The sequence below is a fragment of the Alligator mississippiensis genome, chromosome 1 (genome assembly GCF_030867095.1).
Source record: "Alligator mississippiensis isolate rAllMis1 chromosome 1, rAllMis1, whole genome shotgun sequence".
NCBI classification, from domain to species: Eukaryota; Metazoa; Chordata; order Crocodylia; family Alligatoridae; genus Alligator; species Alligator mississippiensis.
Genome location: NC_081824.1, coordinates 345,108,856 through 345,136,509, shown reverse-complemented (window position 1 = coordinate 345,136,509; position 27,654 = coordinate 345,108,856). Strand labels below are relative to the sequence as shown.

At 39.9% G+C, this 27,654-nt stretch overlaps 1 protein-coding gene across 4 annotated transcripts in view; it reads right to left on the bottom strand.

The window, feature by feature from the left end:
• The window catches only part of MAP4K4 (mitogen-activated protein kinase kinase kinase kinase 4), a 216,567-nt gene that overhangs the window by 33,213 nt on the left and 155,700 nt on the right, over positions 1-27,654 (bottom strand). For 2 of the 4 annotated variants that reach the window (XM_014600377.3, XM_006269720.4), the window contains exons 8-17: positions 25,363-25,417; positions 23,235-23,313; positions 20,680-20,855; positions 19,014-19,086; positions 18,263-18,473; positions 8,712-8,873; positions 6,828-6,914; positions 5,959-6,174; positions 2,712-2,873; positions 829-1,059 (exon numbers count right to left, since the gene is read on the bottom strand). In XM_014600377.3, the coding sequence (XP_014455863.1) occupies positions 829-1,059; positions 2,712-2,873; positions 5,959-6,174; positions 6,828-6,914; positions 8,712-8,873; positions 18,263-18,473; positions 19,014-19,086; positions 20,680-20,855; positions 23,235-23,313; positions 25,363-25,417 (1,452 nt within the window). The remainder of the gene's footprint in view (positions 1-828; positions 1,060-2,711; positions 2,874-5,958; positions 6,175-6,827; positions 6,915-8,711; positions 8,874-18,262; positions 18,474-19,013; positions 19,087-20,679; positions 20,856-23,234; positions 23,314-25,362; positions 25,418-27,654) is intronic. The other 2 variants (XM_014600380.3, XM_014600381.3) reach the window with 1 other exon arrangement.

The following is a 27,654-nucleotide window of genomic DNA, read 5'->3' as shown; positions in this document are numbered from 1 at the left end:
TATACTAAGTTGAAGTTTATGTCATTGACTCCCCACCCCTGACCCCACTCCTAAATTACCCATAAAATGAAGAATCTTAGCTGGGCTGCTGTTAGGATATTAAGGAAAACTGAACATTTAGTCTAAGTACTTAAATAGCTACCACATAAGATGCACATTCGCAGCAACCCACCCCACCAACCCCTCCAGGACTATGGAGACATTTTAAAAGAATATGGCATTTTGACTGAAGCAAGGGAGGCACAAAGCAATTTGCTGAAACAGCATGAGAATAAGGAGGATAAGCTCAAGGGAACCAAACACATGGCTGGTAATGGATCAGCAGGAGGCAAAGACTGGTGGGTGGCAAGAGTATATTCAGAAGCAGCAAATCCCAGGTTGAAGGGGAAAATATATATATATTCAATGTTTCCTTTTTTGTTCAGCTCCATCTCAATTTAAAGATAAGTTCTTAATTTACAGTTTGGTTTGCCAAACAGAGGAAGAAGAAAATTAACTTTAAAGCTGTAAATTAAAGCTCAGGGATAAAAGCTCAGGGATACTGTAAATTATTTCCTGAATATGGTAATGATTTATTATCTTTGCATAAGAAATAGTCTCTCTTCAAGAGCTATGGCTTATAAATATAAGCCAATTTTATGAGAGGTTGCAAAATTTCCTTCTATCATGTTATCACTGGCTAACTGACTGGTTAACTTCTCGCTTCTAAAACACTGTTCCCCATACTGGCACTGCTCTACAAGGCTGATTCTTCCAGTGCCAACTACCACATTCTTCAAAAGAAAAATTTAAAAAAAAAAAGGAAACATCTGTCTTTCTACTCCTTACCCTTGGAGGCACCTCGTCACTGTCTGATCTAGCCCAAGCCTTTTGGGTGGGGTCAGGTACCTCCGATTTAGAGTCAGAACTCTGATTTAGCACTTCACTGCGTGAAGGTGGATATGGGTCCTGAGAACGAAGATGGTGATGTGCAAATTTGGGAGAAGGGTCACTGAAGGAATGGGATCGCGAGACAGGGGAAACATTGTTCTTGAGAGATGCCAGATGGGACCACTGTACCTTACAAGAAAACAAAACATAAAACATTCAAATGCCTCCGTACAACCTACTTTCCAATTAACACAGAATAAAGGCAGGTGGTGGGGACAGGGGCAGAGACAACTTGGTTATGGCATTAGGCAAGCGTGAGGTGGAATTAATGCACTTAAAAGCAAGGCAAGCACCCAGAGAACATAACAGACTGAAAATACAGCAGGTATGCATTTTTGTGAGAAAGGCTCTCCAAACACACTACTCTCCAAAAACACATACACTACTACCACGGAAAAAAACAAAAATAACATGGTCACTATGCGCTTGACCCAAAGCCCATCAAAGTACTGGGACTCTTCTTCCATTTGTTTTGACGGATCTTGTGCAAGCCTCACAGAAGCACCAATTGGAGGGACAATTTGAAGTAATATCAAATTGAAGAAATACTGCCTAATGTGTAACCAGCAGATGATCTATTGATTAAGGAATTAATTATAATGAATAACTTTTGAAGGACAATTGTAAATCAAAAGCCTTTATTCCTTTATAGTCATGACACTATATATTACACATATGCTATATATGTACCATTAACTGCACATGTACACATATATACACACAAACTACACATAAATTATGGAGACACAACAGTGACTCCATAGTTAAAGCTACATTTGGATTTCTAGTGTAAGACTTATATTGACTCCCAAGACCACCCTCTTTTTAATAAGTGGAGTAAGTCATTTGCTTGAAAATTTTTTTTTGTAATAAGATAGAAGTAAAAATAAAATTAAAAAAAAATCAGGTAAAGCCACAACTCCAGTACGTTGTGTTTTCATCAACAAAATAGACTTAGCAGTTGACCATAGTTTTAGGAAGGTGAGGGCTCTTTGTTTGAATATGTATATAATTATTACATTTTTGAACGCACCAAAGCTCAATTCTTCTTAGCAGAAGTTGAAAGCAAGATTTTAGACGTAATCAGCATAGGCTGCATATAGTATTAAACATGAGTATAGTGTTCTCAGAGAATGCTAGAAATTTAAATTCAAGCCAGGAAGGCAGGAGTGAAAGGTGACATTTTGTCCCAATTACTCCCCCTCTCCCTTCTGTTCAGATGCTGCTGTTGCCAAAAAGTGTTACAAAGCCTATTCACAACAAGATAACCAGGGAAAGTTTTAGCCACACCACTGTCATGAATTTTGTCAACTTATCAAAATGAGAAAAACTCCATGTTTTTCCAACCACAATATTCTTGTGCACAGAAATTGTGTATTATGCTTCATAAATGTATTTAAATAGTTCATTTTAATTCTGTATTTACAGGTGTTTGCAAATTGTAGCCTGTAATCTCTTTTTATGTATCATTATGGAGTATAGGATTGAATGTTTTAGAGGTTCATTACGTATCAATACAACCATGACAACAAGGTGTTCATGCATCCAGTTAGTTTTGCTACCAGAACCTAGAAGTCCGGCTCAGCTATTTCCTTCTTGCACATTACCTCTAAAAATGAGTCTTATACACACAGGCAGCAAATCTGTAGAATAAGTCATCCTTCATAGTCTCATGAAGCATAACTGGGGCTTATGTGCCAAGATTTGCAAACCTAAAACGAAGTAAATCTATTCAAAAGGTACAGATTTCTTCCAACCCCACCAACATTTCCAGTTTTTACCTGGGGTTCCATTGGCCTTTGCAGGGCAGGCTGAACAGGTTCTGAGTTCCCATTGGAAAAAGACTCTGATCTTGAAGGCACTGGTGGCTCCAACACTTTGCCCGTCTGTTTAGACTGTGCTTCTGGGGACCCCTGATTAGGTTTTCTAAATCTATCCTCCACCTAAACCAGGCAGAAAGCAGGCATGATCACCAAGGTGAAGTACTTTAGGAATATAAAAGCTGTTATACCACTTTTTCTTCAAATATAGTAATTAAATGGTCTAGACTGGAAGATTTTTTTCTGCAATTGTCACCATGTTATTGCTGGATGAGCAGCAACAAAGTCGAAGTAAATCAACACTGGACTGTAACAAAAAAAAAGAAGGATATCAAGACAGTATGAAGAGTTAAAATATGCAGGAGGACATACTGGTTCCTTAACACTTCACTGCTTGGTTCCTATCAAAGCTTTCTTGCACTGAGAAACGTAGCTTTCCTCTATCCACTCCTACGTTATCCTCAAAGACGGAGGAGATTCTCCAGGTTTAGGATGAACCCATGTGCCTGAAGTATGAAGATGGTCTTACAGATTTCTTCCTTATGAACCATGATGATTAGATGATTAGATTACAAGATGATTACTATTTTTTATGGCAGTATTAAATGACAAAGGCAAGTCCACTTTACCTGTCAGTCAAGCTATCATTGCTATTTAAACTTTCCTGAGTAGTCTGAACATGGAGATCCCAAACATTAGTATTTTCTCTTCATAATAATGATTGGATATAATGGGGGAGCTGGGGTGACAAGGGCACTAGGGTACACAACTGACAGTCCAGAGGCTGCAAGTTTGAGGCCACAGCAGAAGTACTCATGGTGCAGCCCTGTCAGATTCCAATGAATCTGCAAATTCTGCTAAATACCTTATTACACATGGACATGAAAAAGGAAGAAAAGGACTGAATATATGCAGAGAACCATCTGCCAGGTCCACTGGTATTAAAATGTCTCCTGGAAGCAGGAGTCATTGTCCTAAATATCACCATTTAAAAGGTTTTAATTCTGGAAAGAAAAAGGCTCTTTTGGTCACTTGACTGTCTACACAGAAGAATCATTTTGGGCCTGTACTCCCCTCCAGTATTCCAGATCCAGCTCTGGAATAAGATAAACCTCTTCTCCGGTATCCTTTTTTAGCAGAAACCCTGGGAACCGTGCGCACTCCCTCCTTGGACTTTCTGGAGTGAAAACCAAGCCAACCTTGGCTTGATCATGTTTTTGATCATGAACTTACAGGTGTTTCTGCCACCCACAGTAACTATGGAGAGTTTCTATGGCAAACAAAGAAAGTCAATACTTTACACAGTTGCTCCTAAGAGGATCTTATTATAGATGGCACCCCTCTTTGCCTTCAGCTTACTCCATTTAGCCTGCTCAACCATGAAGGGGAAGGAGTGGGAAAAAATGGAGAGAAAGGGCTGATTCATGGTTAAGAGGCCTAAAGTTTCAAAGCCTTCAGGGGTAAATGAGAAAAGAGAGAAGTCACTCTTGCTCCAAAACTAGCTTTAAAAGTCATAAGGCTAAGGGATAAGATGAGCACTCTTAATTGACAAATTGCCACAATGCTTTTCAGTGGTGTAGTGTAAAGCTACTGGGAATTAAAGAAAGGTTTGACCAAGCTGTACAGCTTTGCAGACTAGTCTAAACTGCCTCCAACATATTTTTAGGATAGGCAACAGCCAAATGTTTTGCACTGGGGAGAGAACAAGATCCATGCGCCCAGAATATGGGGAATCCACATGCTACAGCATCTATGGAAAGCTGAGTGAATTTGTTATCCTTATTCCTCTGGCAAAAAAAAGCAATGCTTCAAAAGCAATTAACACTACTGATAAAAGGTATACTGAAAGCTATTATTATAGTTTGCAATGAACATTCCTGCTTGATAGCCCCAAAGGGATTTTTATTCTCCTTATAAATTTATTCATTTGGGCCAGATGTTGCCATATGCAGAGCACCCATATTATAGTGACAAATACTATCAAAATTTAAACAGAAAGAACTCCCACTGATTCCAATAAGATCTGTGAACATAAAGCACCTGCTAGGATATCTATCAGTGGCATATACTGTCACAGAGGAAGACTTAATCTACTTTTGGACCACAGAATTTATTCTCATGAAGGGAAAGAACCAATGGGATTGGTAAAAGCAGTGGAAGTAGGTGCTATAAGTCTATGCACCTTAGCTCACCAACCTAAATCTGTCCCCCACATCCTTGAGCACCTCTGAAAACAAAGACCACCAACTGTGTCAAGGAGCTTTCCTGAAATGTAAACGCTGCTTTTATGAAAGGAGTAGGAAGGAGGGGGGAAAAAAAACATGTCTACATGGGAGTAGGAGAAACTACAGTTTTGATTTAATTAACTTGAAACTATTTCCCATAGTTTCCCTCAGTGAGGATTCTTTCATCCTTTGTTATAAGCCTCTGAACAATAGTATATTGCCCCAAAAAAGGAAATACAAGTCCTATTTTACAGTATTATTCAATGCCTAGTACTGATACTTTGGCTTACAAGTCCACTGAACACTTTTATAACATAACTAGCAAATTGCCCGTCAAGAATGATGGAAGGGGGTGGGGGGCAGGTTGGGACAGAGGCCTGCATTCAGCCCCTGGCCCCATCCCCCCTGCCTCGGGCCGGGGCCAGAGCCATTCCCTGCCTCCCCCCTGCAACTTCAGGTCGAGGCCGGGGCCTGAGCCATTCACCCCCTCCCCTTTGGGTTGGGGCCTGGGCCATTCCCTGTCTTCCCCCTCTGCTTTGGGCCAGGGCAGGGACCTGGGACTGGGCTGTACCCCACTCCATTTCGGGCCAGAGCTGTTTCCCCCCGCCCCTTTGGGCCGGGGCCCTGACTCCAAGAAACAGACCCAAGAACAGCCCCTGGCTCCAAGAGACTTGCCTCACGCCCCCCCCCCCCCCCCCCCATCCCCTCCGTTATGGAGGCGCCCCGGTCCCCGCCGTCCCCCTCTGCTTCCCCTCCAGCCTCTCAGTCCCCACTGTCATGGCGGCACTCCGCCATCCGTCTGTCTGTGTAGAGCACTCTGACTGGCTGCCGAGACAACCAATCAGAGTGCAGATAAAGCGTTATGGAGAGAGAGAGACAGACAGACAAACAGACAAAGGCTTTTATAATATTAGAATTATTACGATGTAGATTGCCAAGATGAGGGAAACGCAATGGGCTTAACATACAAGAGCAAGAATTACCTCACGTGCTCTTTCAGTAGGTTCATAATGGGCTTTTGGCTCAGGGGTATGATAGCTTTGTTTATTCCTTTCTTGCTGCTGCTGTTGCTGTTGTTGTTGCTGTTGCTGCCGCCTATGATCATGTTGCAGCGACAGGAGATAGGCTTGCTCCTGCTGCAACTGACGCTGGAGTCTCTCTGCTTGTCGATGCTCCTCCATTTCTCGCCATCTGTATTCCTTTGGGAAAACGTGTAAGGAATTCAAGTCATGACACTGAACTTGCGGCGGATATTTCCCTAACCAGCCCATTTTTTTTTCTTTTTTTGTTAAAAGTTTTGTCTTGATAACTAAGTTGGACCAAACAGGAAGCACATGCCATTTAGGAACATTGCAAATGTATTGCTAACCTTGGAGAGCTACAGCAAAACCGAGTTTATTACAAAATGATTTAAACCGAATCCAATGTAAAGTTCGATAAGCAAGGATTTGGAACAACACAAGGTCATTGTCTCGGGGGGGGGGGGGGGGGGGTGATTTACAAAGCACGTGCTTTTGATATGCAACGTAAGCACTCTAGTTCTTCACTGAATGCTGAGGTCTGTTCCAAAAATCAAGCACCAAACCAAAACGTTCAACTTTAACATAAATCTTCCTCCTCTTACTGCACAGGAAGCAGTGAGACCATACAGTACTTCTCATATATGCCTATCAACCCTCTATACTAGCATAAATGGCTTTTTAATCAAGCTCCATTGTTCATACTGTTAGTGCAGCTGTGCCCAACTACGGGAAGCCTAGAACTGGCCAGGATAAACGAATCCTATCACTACTGAACTGGCCAGGATAAATTAATCCTATAGCTACTGAACAAAACAGATACGGTGCGTTACCAGTAACATGGCCTGCTCCTGGAGCAGCTGCTGCTGAAGAATTTCCAAGTGCCGCTGCTCCTCTTCTAGCTGTCGCCTGATATACTCCTGTCACATAGAAATTACCCAGCAATAAATTTATTCACAAGGAATGCATCAGAACCACCTGAGTGGAGCACCATAAGCTATTTTTCCAGTCATCTTTAGGTGATAAATTCACTTAGCGATTGATCAGTGCTTAGAAAGTAGTTTGGAAAACCCTGTCATCTAAACGTCCACATTGGCTGATGTATCCCAATTTGGACAACAGTGATTTTCAAGGACTGAGTCACTGACTGCTTATGTAGTTTGGAAATGGTTTGAAAAAAGAAGCAAATGCATTTAGAAGTTTTGAAGGTTAAAATACAGCAAACCTTACTCAACACAGCCAACACAAATTACATGCAAGTTTATTAAAAATTAGTTTGTTGCGCTGGTGTGATGAACTGTTAGCAACAGCTAGACATCCAGGCTTAGTGCAGGCAGACCTTGTGCAAGCTACCCCACAGGGGGGCTCTGCCAAGTGCAGTTCAAACCTAACCTACAATCTCCACTGCTACCATAATCATAAGCCTATCCTGAACAGACACTTCCACATCTGCTGAACTATGCAATGGTTATGACACAAACAGACATCTACTACGAAACAGATATTAGACCAAACTGTCTCTGGTGATCTAGCCACATATACCCCTGTATCTCAAGAGGTCAAAAGCTAATATATTTACCCACTGCTTCATCTGGCCCCCCTATAACAGCTAACTATGAAGCACCATGTCCAAGCTGATAACATCCTATCATGCAATTAATGAAAGCATATAACATATGCATGCTCACACAAATACCACATCCACACATTTACACACGCGCACACACACTGACAGTGTATGCATAAAGTAATTAGTGATACAGTGATGGGAGCTATAGAAGAAAGTTTAATGATAAACGGATGATGGACACTAGCTTAGCACAAACCTACACAAAAAGATTTGCCGGGGTAAGAAAAAAAAACCAAGGAGCCATGTCAGTTTCACAGTGGTAGTCTGAGATATTTCCAGACTCAATCCTGCTTTTCCTTAAGTTAATGGAAATTTCACAACTGATATCTTCTATTGGAAGAGTACTGGGCTCTTCATTTGGAACTAATCTTTACTTCACTTGCTAGCTACTATATACATAGTAATTATTACCGTGATTAAAGTTTTATAAAGGATTTTTAAGCATGCAGAGTTCATGCATAAGTACCACTGCTGAGCATCTCACAATTTGAAAGACTTCTCTACTTAAAATATTTAAAGAGCACATTTACAGTACTTAAGATATTCTTAAATTCTTAATTGGCACATGTAATTGTAGGTGAATTCTTTCCAGCTAAAGAAAGTTACTGTGCAATTCAAAATAATATAGTATTGAGTTTATTTCAAACAACCTGTTCAATTTTGACAAACCCTCTGACGCAACTCATCCAAGGAGTGCCAAAATAATCACATCCAATAAGGCAGATTCTTTCAGAGATCTTCCTGACAGGAGCTGATCCTGCCAAAAACTACTGTTCCAGCAGGATGGATCAAAAACCAATTTTCTGTACTGACTCAGATGTTGCTACCTTACGTCAGTTTTATGTAAGCCCTAGTACTATCTGAGTTTAGATCTATTTGATGCACATGTTTAAGAACTCATTTTTCCAAGCCAAATGAAGACCACTTGAACTTGCCATAAGACTTCAAATTTTCCTTTCATGCACTTGTTGAAGAGGCCAGGTGGGCTCTCTAATGGAACTGTGTTTTCTTGCTTTTTTTTTTATCCAACTCCAATTTAATACAGAAAAAACAAACTTGTGAGCTTTATGCTACATCAGAGGCTCACCTGCTCTCTCTCTACTCTCCTCTTTTCTTCCTCTGCTCTCCTCCTCTCCTCTTCTTCTTTACGTCTCCTCTCCATTTCCTCTAGCCGTCTTTTCTCCTCCTGTTCTCTCCGTCTCTGCTCACGCTCCTGTTGCCTTCGAGCTTCCCGTTCTCTTCTTTGTTGCTACAAAAAGAAAAAAAACTCCATCATTATTACCAAAGAGAAAGCTGCAGTTGATCTTTATTGGGGGTGGAAGGGTGCACCTTAGGGTCTGATCAAATCAAGTGTTAAAAGATCCCAGCAACCAAACCACAAGATAAAAATGGCAGAATTAGAATTATTTAGTCTAGAGAAAAACAAACTTGAAGAAGGATTTGATTGACAAACCACTTTCATTCTGTTCACAAGAGCCTGAGATTAGGTAACAGGAGTAACTTTCTAACTGTGAGTACAATTACACACTGAAACAGATTGTCAAGAGGCTGTGGAATTGCCATCACTAGCAGTTTAAGGGAAAGTTAGACAAACACTTGGCCAGAGTCAATCAAAGAGGATGAATCTATCTTATGCAGGGAATTAGACTACATGGCCCTTGGCTTCCAGGACTATTTTCCACGGTCTTAGAAACAAGAAGTTGTAAGACAGTGGTGTTCCTTAGTTAAAGTAAAATTAAAATATTCTAAACATTAGAGGCGAGCATCATTAGTGGCAAGGATTTTCTAATATTCTAAACATTAGAGGCAAGGATGGGGGGGGGGAAGCGATTCTCTTGCACTTATTCACAATCTCACGGCCGTGTGTAAACGAAACGAGAGGTGTGCGCGCACAACACTTTAAAGTGGGCTAAAGGCTTTTGCACCACTTTAATGGTGTCAGTGTTTGCACGCCTCGGCCACATATTGCGCATTAATTCCAGCCACTGTAGGAAATTCAGCGGTGTAACGCACCTTAAACAACTTGGGGTGCAGCAAACAAACTCCTTAGTTTGCTGCCCCTACAGTCACAGAGCGCAGCACCGGGCTCAGTGCAGCTCCACAGCTCTGCAGGAAGCCCTGCAGGCAAACTGACAGCAGCCCAAGAAAAGTGGTGAGCCTGATTCCCCCCCTCCCCAGAGCCTGCCTGCCTGAGCTGTGCAGGGGTCTGGTGCTTCCTTCCCGCGTGAGCCAGGTGCCTGTGGGTGGGTGCTGCCTGGGAGGGGGGGCTGCCACTGCTACAGAGTGAAGCAGCGGCCCCACCCCTGCAGCCCAAGGACCACTCTGCCTGCCAGCAGCACGCCCTCCCTTCCCCACTAGACAGGCACGTAGATCAACGGGGTGTGCGCACGACACAGGGGTTTAATCATCCCTAAACTGAAGTGGTGTTTTTTAAAACCCACCGCTTTTAAGGCCCCTGTTTTGTCTACACATGCCCATATATAATGTTTTCTTGCATTCTAGGGGGTTCACTGCTGCCCCCAACTGGGATGTAAATCTGAAAGTCAGTTAGCTCTGAAGGTGGCATGAAACCAGGCAGTAACATGCAATTAGTCATCACTAGCCTTCCACAACATCCATATTTTGCCAAAAGGAAATGGCAGGGAGTAGCCCTTACCTGTGCTACCTATAATTCAAACAACAACAAGTATCAGACTATCTTACAAGCAACTTTTTGGTTAATATTCTAGATGCCCATTTAAGATCGCTAATGCAACCACCGGATGCTGAAAAGAAGATGCACTTTAAGTCACTGCCCTAAAACAACATAGAATTAAGGCTAACCAGGATGAGTACCCCTGACTTTTCTACAGAAGACTGAGGGCACCTATATTTAAATCTCTGAAAACTAAAAAGGATAGAGATCAACTTCTATGGTTGGATAATTAAGTTTTCCAAATACAAGACAAACTGTAGAGCTAATATCTGTCTGAATCTGAAAAACAACCTGGCACAAAACAGCTCTGAGAAGTGCAAACTGACCCTTTTACTCTGACAGAGTGGTATCACTGAAATTGAAGGACAATTCAAACAACAGGAGTTGCTTAACAGTGCTCATGCTTTTAGGAGAAATAGCCGGTAAACATGCCTACCACAAAAATCCCAAGCCCCACCTACCCGAATTCAGGGTCAGTTCAAGCAGCCAAACAGCTAAATGCATTGACTGTTCTTTTTAACAATGACTACAACACAATCTCAATTTTTATAATGTATCTGAAGTAGCTATATACAGTATGCTCCAGTCAAGAACCAAGAGGAACCAGGAGTCAAAAGATTTAGAGTTCAGGGGACCATATTTTTCAGTGCTCTCTTTATAGGTTTGCAAACTGAAACAGTACAGGCTGAACTGGTCTCCTTCCTCTCCTACACTCAATGCTTTCTTTGCTAGCTACATTGGTAGCTTGACTGCTGACTGCAAAGAAAATGAAAACGTATCAGAATTAATTTCCTCTTGGAATCAAGAGCTGTCCACGGTGTGTAGAAGCAAGTTGAAGAAAAAAGTGACTCATGTGGTTTAAGGCTTGGAAATGTTGTATGCCAGGGATTGACAACATTTTTGGCTGGAGTGCTAAAAACACCCCAACCTGAAGAGCCAGGGACAGACTGCAGTGAAGCTGGGAGGGGCCCAATTCATGTTTGTGGTGGTGGCTGCATGTGCACCTCCAGGTTGGTGGTGGGGGATGGGCTGGGTTTGCACTGCCTCAGGCCTCTCTCCTGCCATCTGCCCCGAGGTACGCGTGCAGCTACCGCCACCACAGAGCCCACCCGGGGCTCCAGAGCCTGATGCAGCTGTTTGCAGCCGGCTCAGGCTCTGGGCAGCTGCTGCCAGCCATGGAGCCTGACCACTGCAAACAGCCTGGGCTTCAGGGCTGGTGGCAGCTGCCCAGCCTGGGCCAGCTGTGGTGTGCCAAATAAAATGGCCTTGTGTGCCATGCTCTAGCATACATGCCGGGGGGGGGGGGGGGGGGGGCGGGGTTGCCAACTCCTGCTCCATGTTTTTCAGTACTCCAGTAGCAGAACTCTGGAAACTACATTGACCTCCCAGAGATCACTGCTCATATCCACCCACGCCACTTCAACTGGCAGTATTCTGGCTTTTCTTTAGAGTTTCCTAGGGCTCACAGCCACCTTCCTACTCCACCAGCCTCACTTAACATAAAATTTTGCTCTGCCCTTCTACAGGCATTCTAAAAGTCTCCAAAAACAGCCTCCATGCTTTTGCATTCCTTCTAAATAGGTAGTTCTACCAAATTTCTTCCTTGTTTCAACTTCCCTTTGATAAGCATAGGTACAAAAAAAGTTAAGTGCTTCCAGGCAGCCCAGGAACACTGTAGAATATGTAAGGTTTTGCTATCTTTTTTTAACCACTTTAAAAGGATTAAATAGGTTCTTTTGTTTCTGAATATAGAATTTGTTTGACACAGATGTATATATTTAAGTTAATGAATTTGGGTGCCTAATCAAGTCTGACAAGTTCTTAGTTTAAGAAAATTAAGATGTGAAGTAGAACAATTCTGCTGCCTTGAGGATGGAAGCAAGAGCATGCAACCAACTGGTTAAGTGTCAGTTCAGACACTTCTTAGACCACAGCAGCACTCTGTCTACCACCATTAGAGGACATTATGCTGGTCTATGACTTGTATTATCTTCATTTCTTGGTAGACTGACACAGTTCAAGTCATTCTGATTAAACGAATTTATCATTTCTTGAAGGGAGGCAGACATTGACAGTAATAATTATAAATAGCTGATCTTGATAAGAGTTCAGAATTGACTGTAGGAAGCTTGCCAATTTTCCACATCGTGAAGTAACAAGAACAGAATTCTATTTTAAGAGACCAGATTTTAAAGAAAATTGTCTTGAACATTTCATGTTTACCACTCACAGACAGAAACAAGGGAAAAAACCCTCTGCCATCAGTCTGTACTTAAACCAAACATCTGAAGAAATGTAACTGTCACACTGTCCACATGCCAAAGTACATAACGAGGTAGAGCTTTTCAACATCAGTCCTACCATTCTGTCAGCAATCATTTTACCTAACTTGCATCAATGAATGCAATGGCAGACATTTGGTCCTAGTACTGCTTACAAAAAAAAATTCCAAGCAAGAGGGACAAAGTATGTTTACCCATTTTGACCGGCTTCCCTTCCTCTGAACATGGGCTTTAAAACCTAAGATGATAGCTAGAATATAATATTTAGAGGTTGTTTTTAGAAATTGGCTTGTAGGTAGAGTAGTTGTTGAATTAAAACAACTGTCCACGGGAACAGCTAGGGTTAATAGGTTTCCAAAGTCCTGTATCTGACAGTTTCCTTCAAGGCCCACTGTGTCTGAAGCCAGCAGACCGGCTGGGAAACTGAAGACATGTACCACAGTGTTCCATAACATGAACAGTGTACCCAAACAGAGGTAAGGGACTCTGCAGCATTGGTGCTAGGTCACAGTGGCCAACTGCAGAGCCCTTGAAATTTCTGGTTTTGGTAAACAGACCAAATTAGGAAACCAGTAAATAACCAGATAAAGATGTGTGCATATGATGGGTTTGTTGGAACAAAGAAATATGCTGACAGGTCAGAACATGAACAGTATGATGACCATAGGGAAACCTATCAATGCTGCTCAGAGACAAAAAATCATCAGAGCACAGAAAGAATACAAAAGAAAGGACTTTAAAGCAGCAAAAGGTCATTGAGAGGGGAACCCAAGGCCACCATGGACAGAGGGCATACCACCAGCCCGTCTCACCCATGCCACTGGCAGTGGGGAGGGGAAGGGCCCTTGGCCTTTGACCTCCAAGCTGCTGACATCTGACATTCAAGGAAGAACCTCAGGAGTGAAGCTTGCATACTGGCTAGACGTACCTCCCTTCTGCGATAGCCTTAGGACTGGTAGAAATAGAATTGTTTGCATTATTCTTATCTGCTATCACTTTATATCAATACAATTTGCCTTTTATCAAATGGAGGTGTTTGTGGTCGGTCTGAGGGTTTGGGTCTGCCCGGAACAAAGTATATGCGTCATAAATCCAGTACCAAAGTAGATGAGGCAATAAACATTAAATAAACAGAGTACTTTCAACAACAGAGGCCCATTATGGTAAAAATAAAGTAGGACTGAGGAAATGTTTCTTCCATGAATAATGACAAAACTAGAGGTAGAGGTTCCCCAGCTTTAGAAGAACTCTTCAACTGATTATCACTATACATTTCTGCTTTTTTTAAAGATATTCACCTTGCTGTCTAGTTTTGTATACAATGAACAAGCATTCAGTAAAGATATGATCACAGGAGCATTCAGCTTGGGCCCGGAAAAAAAACAAAACAGATGGTAACATTTTTTTGGACTAAGTTTAAAAAAAGAAAGTAAATTCTGCTTATGTAGGTTCACCCTTGATTTAAAAAGCATGCATATAAACTCTAACTACACATCACAGAAATATACAAAATGCATTGTTCCTGCAGATACTGGAGTTAGCGAGACAGAATGAAATGTTGCATTGAGACTAAAGATTGAACTTTCCAAATGTCTTTAACTAGATAAGAGATACAGTATTCTAGTAACAACTTTCCTGATTCTGTACGTGAAATGAACAGATTATTTTCAGACCACTTGCTGTTAAACAGAAGGTGAGGGAGGAAACTCTAAAGGAAATTTAAGATGTACAGGTGGAGTAGCAACAGAGCTGCCAGATTCCTGACTGCCTCAGACACAGAAGTCTAACAAAATCTGTTCATTCCAAAAAAAGGAAATCTTATGTGAAATAATGTATATGGTCTATCCTTTTAATATCACCTATAATATATTGGCAAGGATATATTAGGCCTGAGGAAGAATGCCTTGCATGCAAGTTTATCTAACTTTATCCCAACTATATTAGTAGGTCCATTAAAAGATATCACCCTAAGAAATCTTTGCCCCTCGCACAATTTCAGGACCTTCATGGCTTCATCACTCATACACTACTATAATATATACTAATTCAGGTCTCATAATCATACGTTATTTGATATGGCTAACCTCTAAGACCATGCAGTTTGACACAATTTGCCAGAAGGGGGCAATACAGCTACACATGCAGACTGATAGTTTGTATATAAAAACACAAACAGTACCTTGTTCACACAAGGAACCACTAATGAGATAAAAAAAATCACTTGAATTCTGTAACTCCATTTTAAAGCCACGTGAAGGTTAATGTATACACAGAGCGATTTCTTGTGCTAGGTACCAAGTATATCAAGGAGGAGGTGGTAAACAAAAAAAGAAAAGAACATACTCCTAGTCAGTCTATCCTAACAAGAAGTGGAACCACTTACTCAATGCTAACCCAAGCTGCATATCAAATTTAAACAAAGCAGAAACTGGATGCAAATGATCTACTTTTGGCTTTTATAAAACAAAGCCCTTGGCCACAGTGATCCATTCCACCAAAAGCGTGCCCATCTTAAGTTCCAGTAGCCAGAGCCAAAACCATGTTGGATCCCTCTGAATTGAGGGAATGTGGATAGAATAGGACTTAATCTCCATCACGACCAATTTGGATTCTGCAGCGCTTCTGTAAAGCATTAATTCAGGTGTTTTTTCATTCCGTTTACTCTCAGCATTGTTGTTTCCATTTTGCTGAGCAGAAAAGCTCAAATTCAGACGCTTAAATATCATAGATGTAGCTCAAATTTATTTTTAACCATCTAAATATCTTAAATGTCATATGACTGATCTTTCCACAAACAAGCTTTACACTAACCAAAAACCTAAGACTGCTCAGATCATTTTCTACACTTTAGCAATGTATAATTTCCTCCTTTTAAGTAACACACAAATTATAAAGGTCCCTGCAACAATGCTTTTTGTAGTCACCTATATGCCTTTTAAAAAGCAATTGTCCTTCTAATACTGCTGAAAGTACACTTTTGGCACACGTCCTAACACCATTCTTGCAGCAGTCTCAGTCAAAACTGTCTAGGATCCATGCCAGCATTGTAAGAACAAGCCCTCATTTTTAATTATAAAAAAAAATTGTTGGCAACACTGCCTAGTGCATAAAATTTTTCTTTTTGCAGCAGAACATCAAATAGAAACACCAAAAAGGCAGAATTGCATCACCTTAACCAAGCACCCCAGAAACTCATATTTAATTAAAGTTCTAAAAGCTGGGAAGAATCCTGCGACTCATGGGCTGATGGTAGCCTAAACCCACTTTGCCAAGCTCTTTATTATTTACATGTTTCCTCAAAACTTGGGGTGAGTTAAGGACAAACTGCTAGCATTTCAATGTTTTGGCTTCCTTCATGTTATGCAAACTATTGATGCTATCTAAGCATTTTTCTCCCCCCACACCTTTTAATGAATTTGTCTTGGTTCACGTTTTCCTGGAGTCACTCAGGTGAATTTTTTTTCCAATACAAGATTCAAACAACAAACCTCAAGAAAGCCATCCAATGGTTTTAAGCTTTTTTAGTGGGGGGACTTTTTTTTAAATTCCCTTTGAATGATGCTTTTTCCTCCCTACAAAACTGCTTTTGTAGTCAATTCCATAAAGACATATCTGTAAGACTAGACAGATGTAGCAGTTTTCCTTTTTTATTCAGCTCTTCATGGTCTGCTGTGCAACTGCATTTGCTAATATATCAACTCACGTTATGCACAGTCAGGCAGCTGCTAAAATAGTCATGAGTTAGGTTTGCAGCTCAAATTGACTCAACATTGTCTGTTATGTTTTTTGAAAAGAGAAAGACTATTACTAAGCAAAAGAAAACAGATGTGGTTCTGTAAATGTTGGAAAAAACCCCAATACCCAACATGCATATGTTGCAAAAATCTAAAGATGGGAGTGAAGGATGGGCAAAGACAGGCAACTAATTGCCACTTGTGTCTAAAATACAGCATGAAAGTGATTAAGTTAACATTCTTATGTATAAAAATATGTAATATTACAGGTTTATAAATCGAAGAGTGGTTTTGGAGGCAGAAGATTCGGAGGACTTCTCCCCCTTGCTTTACCCCCAAGTTTTGCACCTTTGCACACACCCTCCAATGCACCAAAAGGTTCCTGGCATTTAAACTTTACAGAGAACACACACCATCTCATTTCTGATATTTGCACTAGTTTTACTTTCCTATTCAAATAAATTTAGGGTTAAAAAAAAAAAACTGTACAGATTAATTGATGTAGGCCATTTGAACTGACAACATTCCAAGGTACTCGAAGAAAATTATTTTTCTTGTATATTAAAAGCAAACTTCTATGCGGGCTAGGCAGTTTGCTAGCTTCCACTCACTTCTGTGGGTACTACTACAAGCCAACACCTGGAATAGCAACCAAGTTTATCTTGGCAATTTGAAAGGGGTAGAGGAGAAAGAACTTGCCTACCCCTCCTTCCTGCTTCGTGTGTGGTTGAGTTCACCTAACGTAAGTACTATATTCACTCCCATATTTGGGAATGACTTAAAAGACTTCATCCTGTGAAGTTCTTCTGAATTCTGTGTTACATTATTAATAGTGTAAAAACATAATGTGAATCTTGAAAACTTATGCTGCAATGTGATGGAGCTGTGATAGTCCTGGTTTCAGTGTTATGTCCTCATTACAATGCTTGGAAAAAACTAGGCTGGGTGAGCAGTTGAAACAACAAATCAAACAAGGGTCATGTGAGGACAACTGGAATTTGATCCTGCACTTCCTGCAGAGCCAGATGACTGGTTTCACTTTAACTCCCATATCCAGTTTTGGCCTGCAAAATTGTTTTGAAACCTTTCCACTTTTAAGATATGACCCATTTGTTTATTTATTTATTTATTTCACTGAACATCTTGGGCACTTTTAAAAGATTTTTTAGAAACACCAAAATAAAGATGGATTCAAATGAGACAGGCTGCTTTCACAAAAAGCTTTTGAATGAAAACTACCAAGCAATATATAAACAGTTATTCAGTTTATCCTTAAAATGTAAGTGGGCAAGAGTCTACCTGTAGGAGGGGCTTACGAAAGAACTTCATGTGAAAGGTATGGGGAAAAATGTATCCAGGACAATTGGTAAAATTATTTTTGATATGTATAGTAGAAATTATGTGTTCTCGATACAAATGTTATGCTACATAAGAGCACACCACCAAAAACAGCTTTCCCCATATGATGTATTAATGTATAAACACAGGTGTTTATGATAAATCTAAGAACTTGTGTGCCCCACAAAAATTTCTAAAAGTAACCTCAGTCTGTTTCAAGTAAACTAAGAATGAATAATTAAAAAGTCTTCCCTTCTTTATAGCTACTCAAAGTCCAAACCTATTACCCGTTCTTCTAAATGGAGACAACAAAATGGGCAGACATGTATCACCATTCAAGAGACCAGACAATGGGTCTAGGCATCAGCAGTTTCCTATGGAAACTCCTGGGTATTCAGCACTTGGAAGTGAAACACCTTATATTTACTGAGAGGGCAAATCTGGATTTAAGAGCCTTTCTAAATGCTCCTCTTTTTATAGATGCACTGGCTAACAACTATGTATTTCTCTTGCATGAAATGTTGGGTCGACTAGGAATATTTCTTAACAACTGGGGCAGAAAAACTCCTAAGAACTCTTCTATTGCTACCTCTTCCAGCCGCCTCCTTTGCTCTTTCTGCTGCTCTATGCGTTTCTGTCTCTCTGCCAGCAGCTGCCTCTTGTATTCCTCTTGCTCTCGGAGTTGCTGTTCCTGGAGCAGCTGCTGTCTCCGAAGGGCTTCGGACCGCTCCTTGTTTTCCTGCTGCAGCCTCAGGAAATCACGTCGGAGGGTTGATTCTCCAGGCACGTTGACAATGGAGCTGCAAAAAGGAGAAAGTGAAGTCGCCCATACCATAAAGCCTGATGGGCCATTGTATACCTAGCCTGAAGCATGGACATTAAAGTTTAACCTAATTACATCTTTTATTAATCTCATTTCTTTCACAACCAAGACACTGGATGCATATCAAATATGCACTCTCCCTGGAAGGTGTAAAATCAGGTCAGAGAAAATAAGAACCAACTCTGGTTCCCAAGCCAGAATCCCATGGGTTTTCTTTAAACGTTTGAGAGATAGCTGATTTAGGAGAGCTCCACTTGCTTCTTTAATTAGACCCAAGCATGTTCACTGTGAATCTCCCATACCCAAGTAGTTCCAAGAAATGTCAGTGTTTACAGGAGCCAGGATGGAAAGCTTCAAAATCTTGAGAAATCTGAGTAAACTTTGAAATCTTTCACAGTCCATGTGACGCTAATATGCATGCTGAATAATCTATGTAAGGATTCAACAGGATTTAGCAATGCAGGTTTAAAATTTATTGGTCTAGACTGCTTAATGGTCTCCCACCAGCATTTGTTACCTCGGCTCTCCTTCTTGTTCAGGCACTTCCTCCTCTTCTTCCTCACTTCCACTATATTCATACTCTGTCTCATCTGGCAAGTAAGAAAGAAAATAACATTCTAGGTAGCTATTACATTTTTTTTTTTTTACTACTTTCAAATACCATATTTTTTTGCATCCCCCCCCCGCTGCTGGAAATTAAAGTGTGCTCTGATTGCCAGCAATACAGTAATAACAGTATGTCACTAAGGGCAAACATGAAGGTAAAATCTGCACACCACTCACAGGAAACAGAACAAGCAGGCTCTGCTCCTTAGCTGTTACTCAGTTACTGTAAGTAAAAATCATTTTTACTTCATTCCAGCTTTAAAAAAGGTGGTGGTGTTACATTCCGGGATTCACAGATGCTAGGGTCGGAAGGCACCTCAACAGATCATCGAGTCTGACCCCCTGCCTAAGCAGGGAAAAGTGCTGGGGTCAGCTGATGTTATGTATTCTAGGAAAATATGGTATTTAGATTCTACTCAGGTGCCCTCCATGATCCCATTCAGAATAGCTTGAAGTCAACCAGGTTTACATAAAGCCCGTTGGAACTATTCATTTATGACCTCAGGCTAGACACCCAAGGAAACACCATTAGTTTTATCCATAGGCTCCTACCATTGGTCTAGCATCAACACAGTCATCCACCTGCTGTACTGGTACCAGAATAATAAAATTCTGATTGTGGAGCAAACTGTCAAACTGCAACATAGCTAGACACAGTGGGAGCAGAAAACATGGCTTCCTTTGTCCCTAAAGCAGGATATGCTCCTGCCCACTAACTTTTAATGAAGTACCTTTGATGATACCAAATTCCTTTTCTGATTCTAAACATCAGAAATTATTCAGGGCAGACACAGAGGTAACAGTAACACCAGTATATAAATATAATACTACAATAACAGTTACGCCTGTCTGCTCCTATATCATTACATTTGGTGCTAAATTGTTGTAATGGTAAATCTGTCTTCTTCAAATTTAACTCCACTTATACAGTCATAGGTTTGGATAGACAGCAGTCATCACAAGAGCTGATGTATGGTCCACAAACAAGTACCCCTTCCCTTTTAAATGTTTTGAAGTTGTATATCTTCACAGCCTAAAAAAAATTTTAACACCTCCTGTTCAAGTACCCAAAGAAAAAGGGTATGGACAAATGTACATTCCTGTTGTGACCCTGGATGAAGCAGTTGAAGTTGAAGTGGTTTTGGTACATGCGTCTCTCTACAGAATTATGCTGACAGTGACAGTTGTATCCGTGTCCTTTGATAGCAATACAGCTGCTATATTTGTCTATATCCAAATAGTTCAGCATCTTTACTTAACATAAATTCCAATTATAGCATAACTCCAGGAATTAATGTATAGAAAAACAAATATGAGAGGGTACACGATCCCAAATATCCTTGTAGATAGTGTGATATTTAAGTTATGTAGGTAATACTGTAGTGAGTGAAACTATGACAGATTCTTACAATTAAAACTGTGTGGAAAAGGCAATACAAAAAGTTGAAAGGAATCTTTCAATGTGGAAGTTCAGTTATAAAAAACAAGGTCCTTTTTTCTTCTATTTGCAAGAATACTAACTGATTACTTTTTATTAAACATCTAAAAAACAAACTAAGTTTTAAAGGTCTGCATACCTTTCTCTCCTCTCTTCTTTCTGGTCCTGTCTATATGGTCCTTCAGCTGGATTCGTACTTGCCTTTCATTTGGCTGATCACGTATAAAAGGATGTTTTAAAAGCTGTTCTGTAGAAGGCCTCTGCATGTAGTTTTTCACTAAACAACCTTCTATAAAGCTAAAAAACTTTTTTGACCTGAAAGAGAAGGGAAAAAAGTGGAAAACTGATAAGACAGTTTTCAGTTCTTCCAAATTATATTTAAACTCCTCAATTCCCTCTCCTAATATGAAAGTTCTCCCAAAAGAGTGATAACTGGTATCTTATATATACAGACTACCGAATTTGTGATTTTGCAATTTTTATTGAAACAACAAATTTAAGGTTGGTCTCCATGACTGGGAAAACATGCAAAATCACTTGGGGGGTGGTGGGAGGGAGCTGCAAAACCAGAAAAGGGTGGGAAGCCGAAACAAGGGGGGGGGGGGGCAGGCGGACGGACAGCATTGTGGCAGAGCACAGTGGGTCCCATAACACCTCTGATTGATTGGCTGAGGGGCCCTGGAAATCCTGCCCCTCCCCAGAGACCAAGAGACGACCATTTGAAAATGGTGCTGGACACCATGCTCAGACTGCAAAATCAGAGAGCAGGTGCCCCAAATTTGCTAGGTCCCTACTTACAGAGGTTCAAAAAAGACGCATGAATATTGCCAACATCCCATCCTCTCAAGTAATACCAAACTGCCTTTATACACACCTGCCTTACTGAGGTATCTTTGTAGGAGTTTAAGAAATTAATCTTTTTTTAACCTGAATGGCCATAACAAACATACTTAACAACATTTTCAACAGTTGACAATGTCACACAATTCATTCATTTCAGGCCCAGGGAATCAAATTCACCCCCAGTGTAACTCTACAAAACTTCTCTAAAGAGTTCTGGCTCATCCTGGTCTGCTTAAGACAGCAATGAAAATCATGTTCGGCAAATCAAAGCGCATCTTGCTAAAGATACGATTAGTCCTTACAGCCTGCTATGGTAAAGAGAAATTGTCAGGATAAGCATCGTTTTAATAAATCCTGCTTTACCTCTGCTTCTAAAAAAAAATCTTTAGAGCAATGAGTGAAAAGTATTTTTTTAAACTGCACATTTTAGCATTTATACAGTTTTCTTCTTCTCTGACATCCATCATGATCAATGAAAACAAGTTAAAATCAGCAGCATTTTTAGTCAACTTCACTTTTTAATTCTTTGGGCATCTGTAAAATGCTGTTGTGTTTGGATTTCAAACACTATAATGAATAGACAAATTAAAACAAACGTTTCTTATCTCTCAAATAAATCTTATAAATATTCATACTCTACTTTTTACAAAGCTTATTTAAAATGGACTTCCTGAAATTTTGGGGTTTTTTTTATACTTTTTAAAGATAGTAAGGTTTCTACAAAGAAAAGCATAATCAAGACGTGTGCAAACACTTAATCTGCTTTCCTGTCTTTAATATCTACAGCATCTGTGCATATATGCGCACAAATATATACATGTATATAGAAGAGCACTGCTCTACCAAGAAGACAAGGATCAAGATGACAATGACAAAAAGGTTATTTATACATTAGTATAAATGGTCACATCACATTATACAGCTACTCCTCGTTTAATGCCGTGGTTATGTTCTTGAAAAATGCGACTTCAAGTGAAACAATGTTAAGCAAATCCAGTCACAATAGTTATCTACTAGCAGGTGGCGGGCAAGCAACGTTATAACTGAACAACTGCGCAACCTTAAATGAGTATTTTCTCTAATAGATCAGCAATGTAATAATGAAACAACATTAACCAGGATGACGTTAAGTGAGGAGTACCTGTAATTTCTCTATGACAGAACTTCTGCATTCAGCCTCACACTCACAGAATTCATGAGGCATATTTTTTAAAGCTTACATGTACTCTTGCACCATATTCAATCTATATAAAACCTCTTTCTAGTAAACAATATTGCTTCATACATGTCAGTTGTATGTAATAATGACAAAGGGGTAGTGGGTGGGGAGAGAATCCTGCAATGTTAATGGACTCTTCTCAGCTGGCAAGCACATGCGCTGTCTCAAACATTTGCAATAATTATTGTGAAGGCCTTCATTAATTTTGATAGCTCCTTTCAATGTAGCATCTAGGCAGCTATGGTACTGTCTTGTTTCTTTATCATCTTGTATCTCAGAAAATATATTGCAAATTAGGAATGCAGCAAAAGACTAAACTGAGTTGTGGTACAATTTGTCACCCTAATATGATGCTCTGTCACCAAAGCAGCTTATTTTTATTATTGTCTCATGATTCAAAAACAACATTTTCCTAAAATAAAATAAAACTAAAAAATCATTAATGTATATCATGTCTTATTGTCCTTTGATTTAATGCCATAAGAAGATAAGAAAAGAGTGATTTAGCCAACTTAAACTGTTACTATTTCCTTACAACATTAAATTAGTACCTTTATTTCATGGCATACTTGTTGTTATGTTGAAAAGGAAACTGTGAAACAGATTGCATGAAATAGGTAACTACTACATACCATTTCTTGGATTTTAGCCGTGGAGGAGGATTTCTTGGTATAAGAAACAGCGCCCTCATTGGATGCATGTCACAGAGGGCTAGGGAAAAAGAGTTTATATATAAATATATTTGCTCAGCTTTTTTTTCCCCATTTTGCATGGTTCTGTATCATGACTGCTTAATTTCCATAGATGTTCTTTATCCCCAATTGCACATCTATGATGAGCAAAGACAAGAACAGCCTTAAATAATTAAACCAAAATGCAACAGCTCCACTGCTAACTCTGAATTTTAAAGCCAAAAAAAAACAAAAAAAAAAGTCTGCATCAGTCACCTGATCTCTCCCCCTGGCCTATGGAAGGGACAGATACCTATTTCTACAGAAATCTACCTCTTCAAAGGTACTTTGTGGTGTCACAGTCCATAAAGGGAAGGGAGGACAGGCTGGGAGCAGAAGCCTTGGCCTGTATCTCTAAATGCACCTCCCTCTGCCCTTTCACTTGTGAAAATTATTTTTTTTTCCCTGGTAGCTCATCTCCAATGGAACTGCATGGCCAATGAGTGCAAGAAGAGGGAAGCTGGGAGGTGAAGCAGAGTCAGGACTCCTGGGCAGACAACCACAATTCTGCATGGATGCCTGTGGACCAGCAAGTGTGGATACGAGTTCTCTGCCAAGGGAGCAAATACCAATGCTGAAGGAATAATCAGCTATGAAAGACACTGGGGGTTCAGTGCAAATGATTCCCTTACCCAAAGGCCTTGGCTGCCAATCTTAAGAGAGGGCCCAACTAGGGACTATTATTGCAGCATAAAAAAAAAATGCATTGCTAATACCCATCAGGTAAAAATGCCTTCAAGGCATACAGAGCCGATAAGAGCTTTAATCTGAGCAAATAAATAAATAAATAAAAACAAATCCACGTGTTCTCAACAGAAAAGTTGTTAGAGACAATAAAAAAATAAAGCTGCAGGCAAAGCAAATGGTCAAAGAACAGCTGATGCAGCCAGAATGTGAGCATGTGTGCAAATGTGCAATCCCAAGGGGGAAAAAAAAATATCAAAAATATGACTCTGAACACGACAACTGAATTCCATATGACAGTTTGAACAGTTTTTATTTTTAAGTCACAGTTAGAAGAGGAAGATGGCATTTCGTAACTAAAAAGGATGTCAATACTCTCCATCTGATCATTTCCATGACACAGCTGTTAATCAGATGTTTCATTATTACATACATAAATAGTAGCCTGACACACTCACGTTTAAATGGAACATTCCAGTTTTCATACTAAAAGACTGACTGGGGTGGCAGGGTAGAATATTATTTTATCCACTTGCTAGGAGTATACTCAAGTGAAAACAAAAGTTCGCAAACTCCATTTTTGATGTAGTTCCTGTCCTCTGGTTCAACTTCATACTTTGTTTTATTCCCCCCCAGTATGAGAGAAAATACAGCATCAAAAAGTTATGAATGAGGCCTTTTAAATTTTTTTTCTGAATATATTCAAATGGTCTACATTAAAAAGTTCTTCACAAACAGTTTTGAATGTATGCTTATCATCTAAATCACATTCCTCCAAGAATCTTTGGCATTGTGCAAGTAGTAAGAAAGGAAAAATAACAATTTCTACCCTGTCCCTCTTCTGCAAGCCCAAGGCACTCTGTTCAAGAAGAATCTTACCACTACAATGACTTATGGAAATTAAAGATGAAAAAGACATGATAAGTAGTGTAAAAGACCTGACAAAGCAGGATAGTACATTTTTCAACCTTTTTTTCTCTGCTCTAAGTTTAAAATATCCCATGCAAGGGTATTCACTACACCCTAGGGACATAGCTCCAAAGCCTAATATACCTACTTTAGGAAGTTAATAGACCAATTAGCTTCCAAATGCTCCTAATACTTTTATTACACTACTATAATCACAATCTGCACAGTAATGCTTAAAATACTGCAGTATCTTTAGTGATGTTGCTGTTTATAGTATTTTATATTTATAGAACAGAAAAAAAAACCCCAAAGATTACAATAACACTATCAGCACATTTTCAGAAACCTCAAAGCTGGGTTTAGATTACAACCAGAAACTCCTAAGTATAAGTTTCAACTTTAATCAGCCCCTTGGAAAAGAATACATATCACTTACGGGGAGCGCCTTCTGCCATTTCAATGGCTGTAATGCCACATGACCAGAGGTCACTCTGCAAAGAAAGAGACCATATGTTAGTATATTTACCCATTTAGATAATAAGGTAATGTTATCTGCTGACACACTGCAGGTAACAGGCTAAAACCAGTTACCAAGTTTCTTTAAGTAATAGCACTTAAAATGGCTTTAATCTTTTAACCCCACCAAAAGCTGCTAAATGTTGTATCAGATATCATGCATGCCTGCACACGCATAGACATACACACACACAGTAATGCACACAACATTTTTAATATATACATAACAGTAAGATATTTGAAGGCATAACAGCAGGTCATATTCACCCAAAATGTAGATTTCCTGGGGGAAAAAATAGTAGGGGGATTTTTAAAACAGTCCCATGGACAATTATTGTAAGAGATGCATTCTTCCATGCAATCTTCTGCTAATGGAGGAAACCCAAAAAATGAAAAGTACTAGGAAAAAAGGTAAACACTGGCCAGCATGTTTCAAACATCTAGACCAGTGGTTGGCAACATTTTTGGACAGAGTGGATCTGCTACCTTGACTTGTAAGAGGTTGGCATGCCAGGGCAGACAGAGGGGGTGCTGTAAGGGGCCAGATCCTTGTTTTGACAGCACAGCCCTGGCCCTGTCCACACCAAGGCATGTGTGTGTACCCATCCCTGATCCAGACTGCGGAAATGCAAGTCTGTACAGAATGCATTGTACGTTGAAAATTCTTTGTTTTAATAATGGAGCGTTACACTTCTGTATAGGACTTTCAAAACTGGCACTTTAGCCCACCACAGCTTCTTGGTGGCTCAAACAACCTGCTACCATTACTTAGTCCAACAACTGGTACATGATGTGGCAGCACAAATTTCTGCATGCCATTAGCTGACATGGGTCAATGGCCATTAGCTCATGAGTGATAAGCAACTTCTGTTCCTTAGGCACCTATTGGCTAAGGAGGTTCTTCACTGCAGTCTCACATGGGCTGCATTTTAAGGTGGGGAGGAAGAAGTGGAGTGTCCCGGAATAGAAATCTGTTGACTCGTAACTATGCTAGAAGATGATTATATTCCCTGATGAATCGCAACTATTGATAATAACATTCTCTCCCATGATTGGCAAAGGGAAAAAATGTAATTCCTAAAGAATCCTCGAGTGGACAGAAATTCCATTAGTTTCTGACAAGGACTAGGAATGTGGGGAACAGGAACAGAACGCTTTATGAGAAAAGTGTTGATGAGAACTCCCTGGTGATCATCCTTTGATTATAGGAACACTTGCTGCAATGGATAACTTGTTCTATGCTCAATCACTAGGTAACAAGCAACAGAACATTTGGTCAAATGCATTTTCAGACCCAGAATATTTCCACTCTGGCACCCATTTCTCTTGGTTCAACTCATTAGTTGCCACCAACTTGTTTCCAAGCTACCTTGAAAAACTATCTAAAGTAAAGTCTGCAGCAAATAGATCCTACAATATTTATTCACTTGAAACCCTTCCAAATTCAACAGGAGCAAGAGAGACAGTGGTTTAAGATGGACACAAATATGAGTCACAAGTATTCTATACCTACATTGAATTTGTTTTCACTTTATTCACTGGGGGGGTTCTTCCATGAGAATAATTTGTATTAGATTAAATGTAATCTTAAAATAATCTTGACCCTTATTTCCTATCCATGCCCAACAAAATTGTAAATTACATCTTTAAAACAAGTAGACTGAAGTACATATAAAAAAATTGGTCCAGAGAAATGAGCTGAAAATATCAATCCAATTCACTACAGCTTCAGTATGTTTATGCATCCACAAGTAGATTATTCAGTTTAAGGAGGTTTTTTTGACTCGAATAAAATAAAGAGAGCTGCAAATTTTGTATTTTATTCCCTTTCTTATGCCACCATGAAAACAAGGTAAAAGGCACCTTGAAGTTTTATTAAAGGAATGCTTTTATTAAAGGGATATAGTTGCAGGAAACACAGAAAACCAAAAATTGGAGGTGCACATCAAGACAATTTTAGAGGTTACAGTGGAGGTGTGTAGAGATGAGGGAAAGTTTATCTGATAGATTTATTCTTCTTAACAATTATATGTCATCTCATACTAGGACCAGACACGTATTAACCAGCTCCATTTATGTTTCCACTTAACCCTTCTACTCAAACAAAAGTACCCCTTTCACATGGTGGCTTTATTTGGGGCAGACCTTAAAATTAAATTATTATAGTAATTCATGACAATGTAACAACTTTTCCAAAATTCCTCTTTACTCT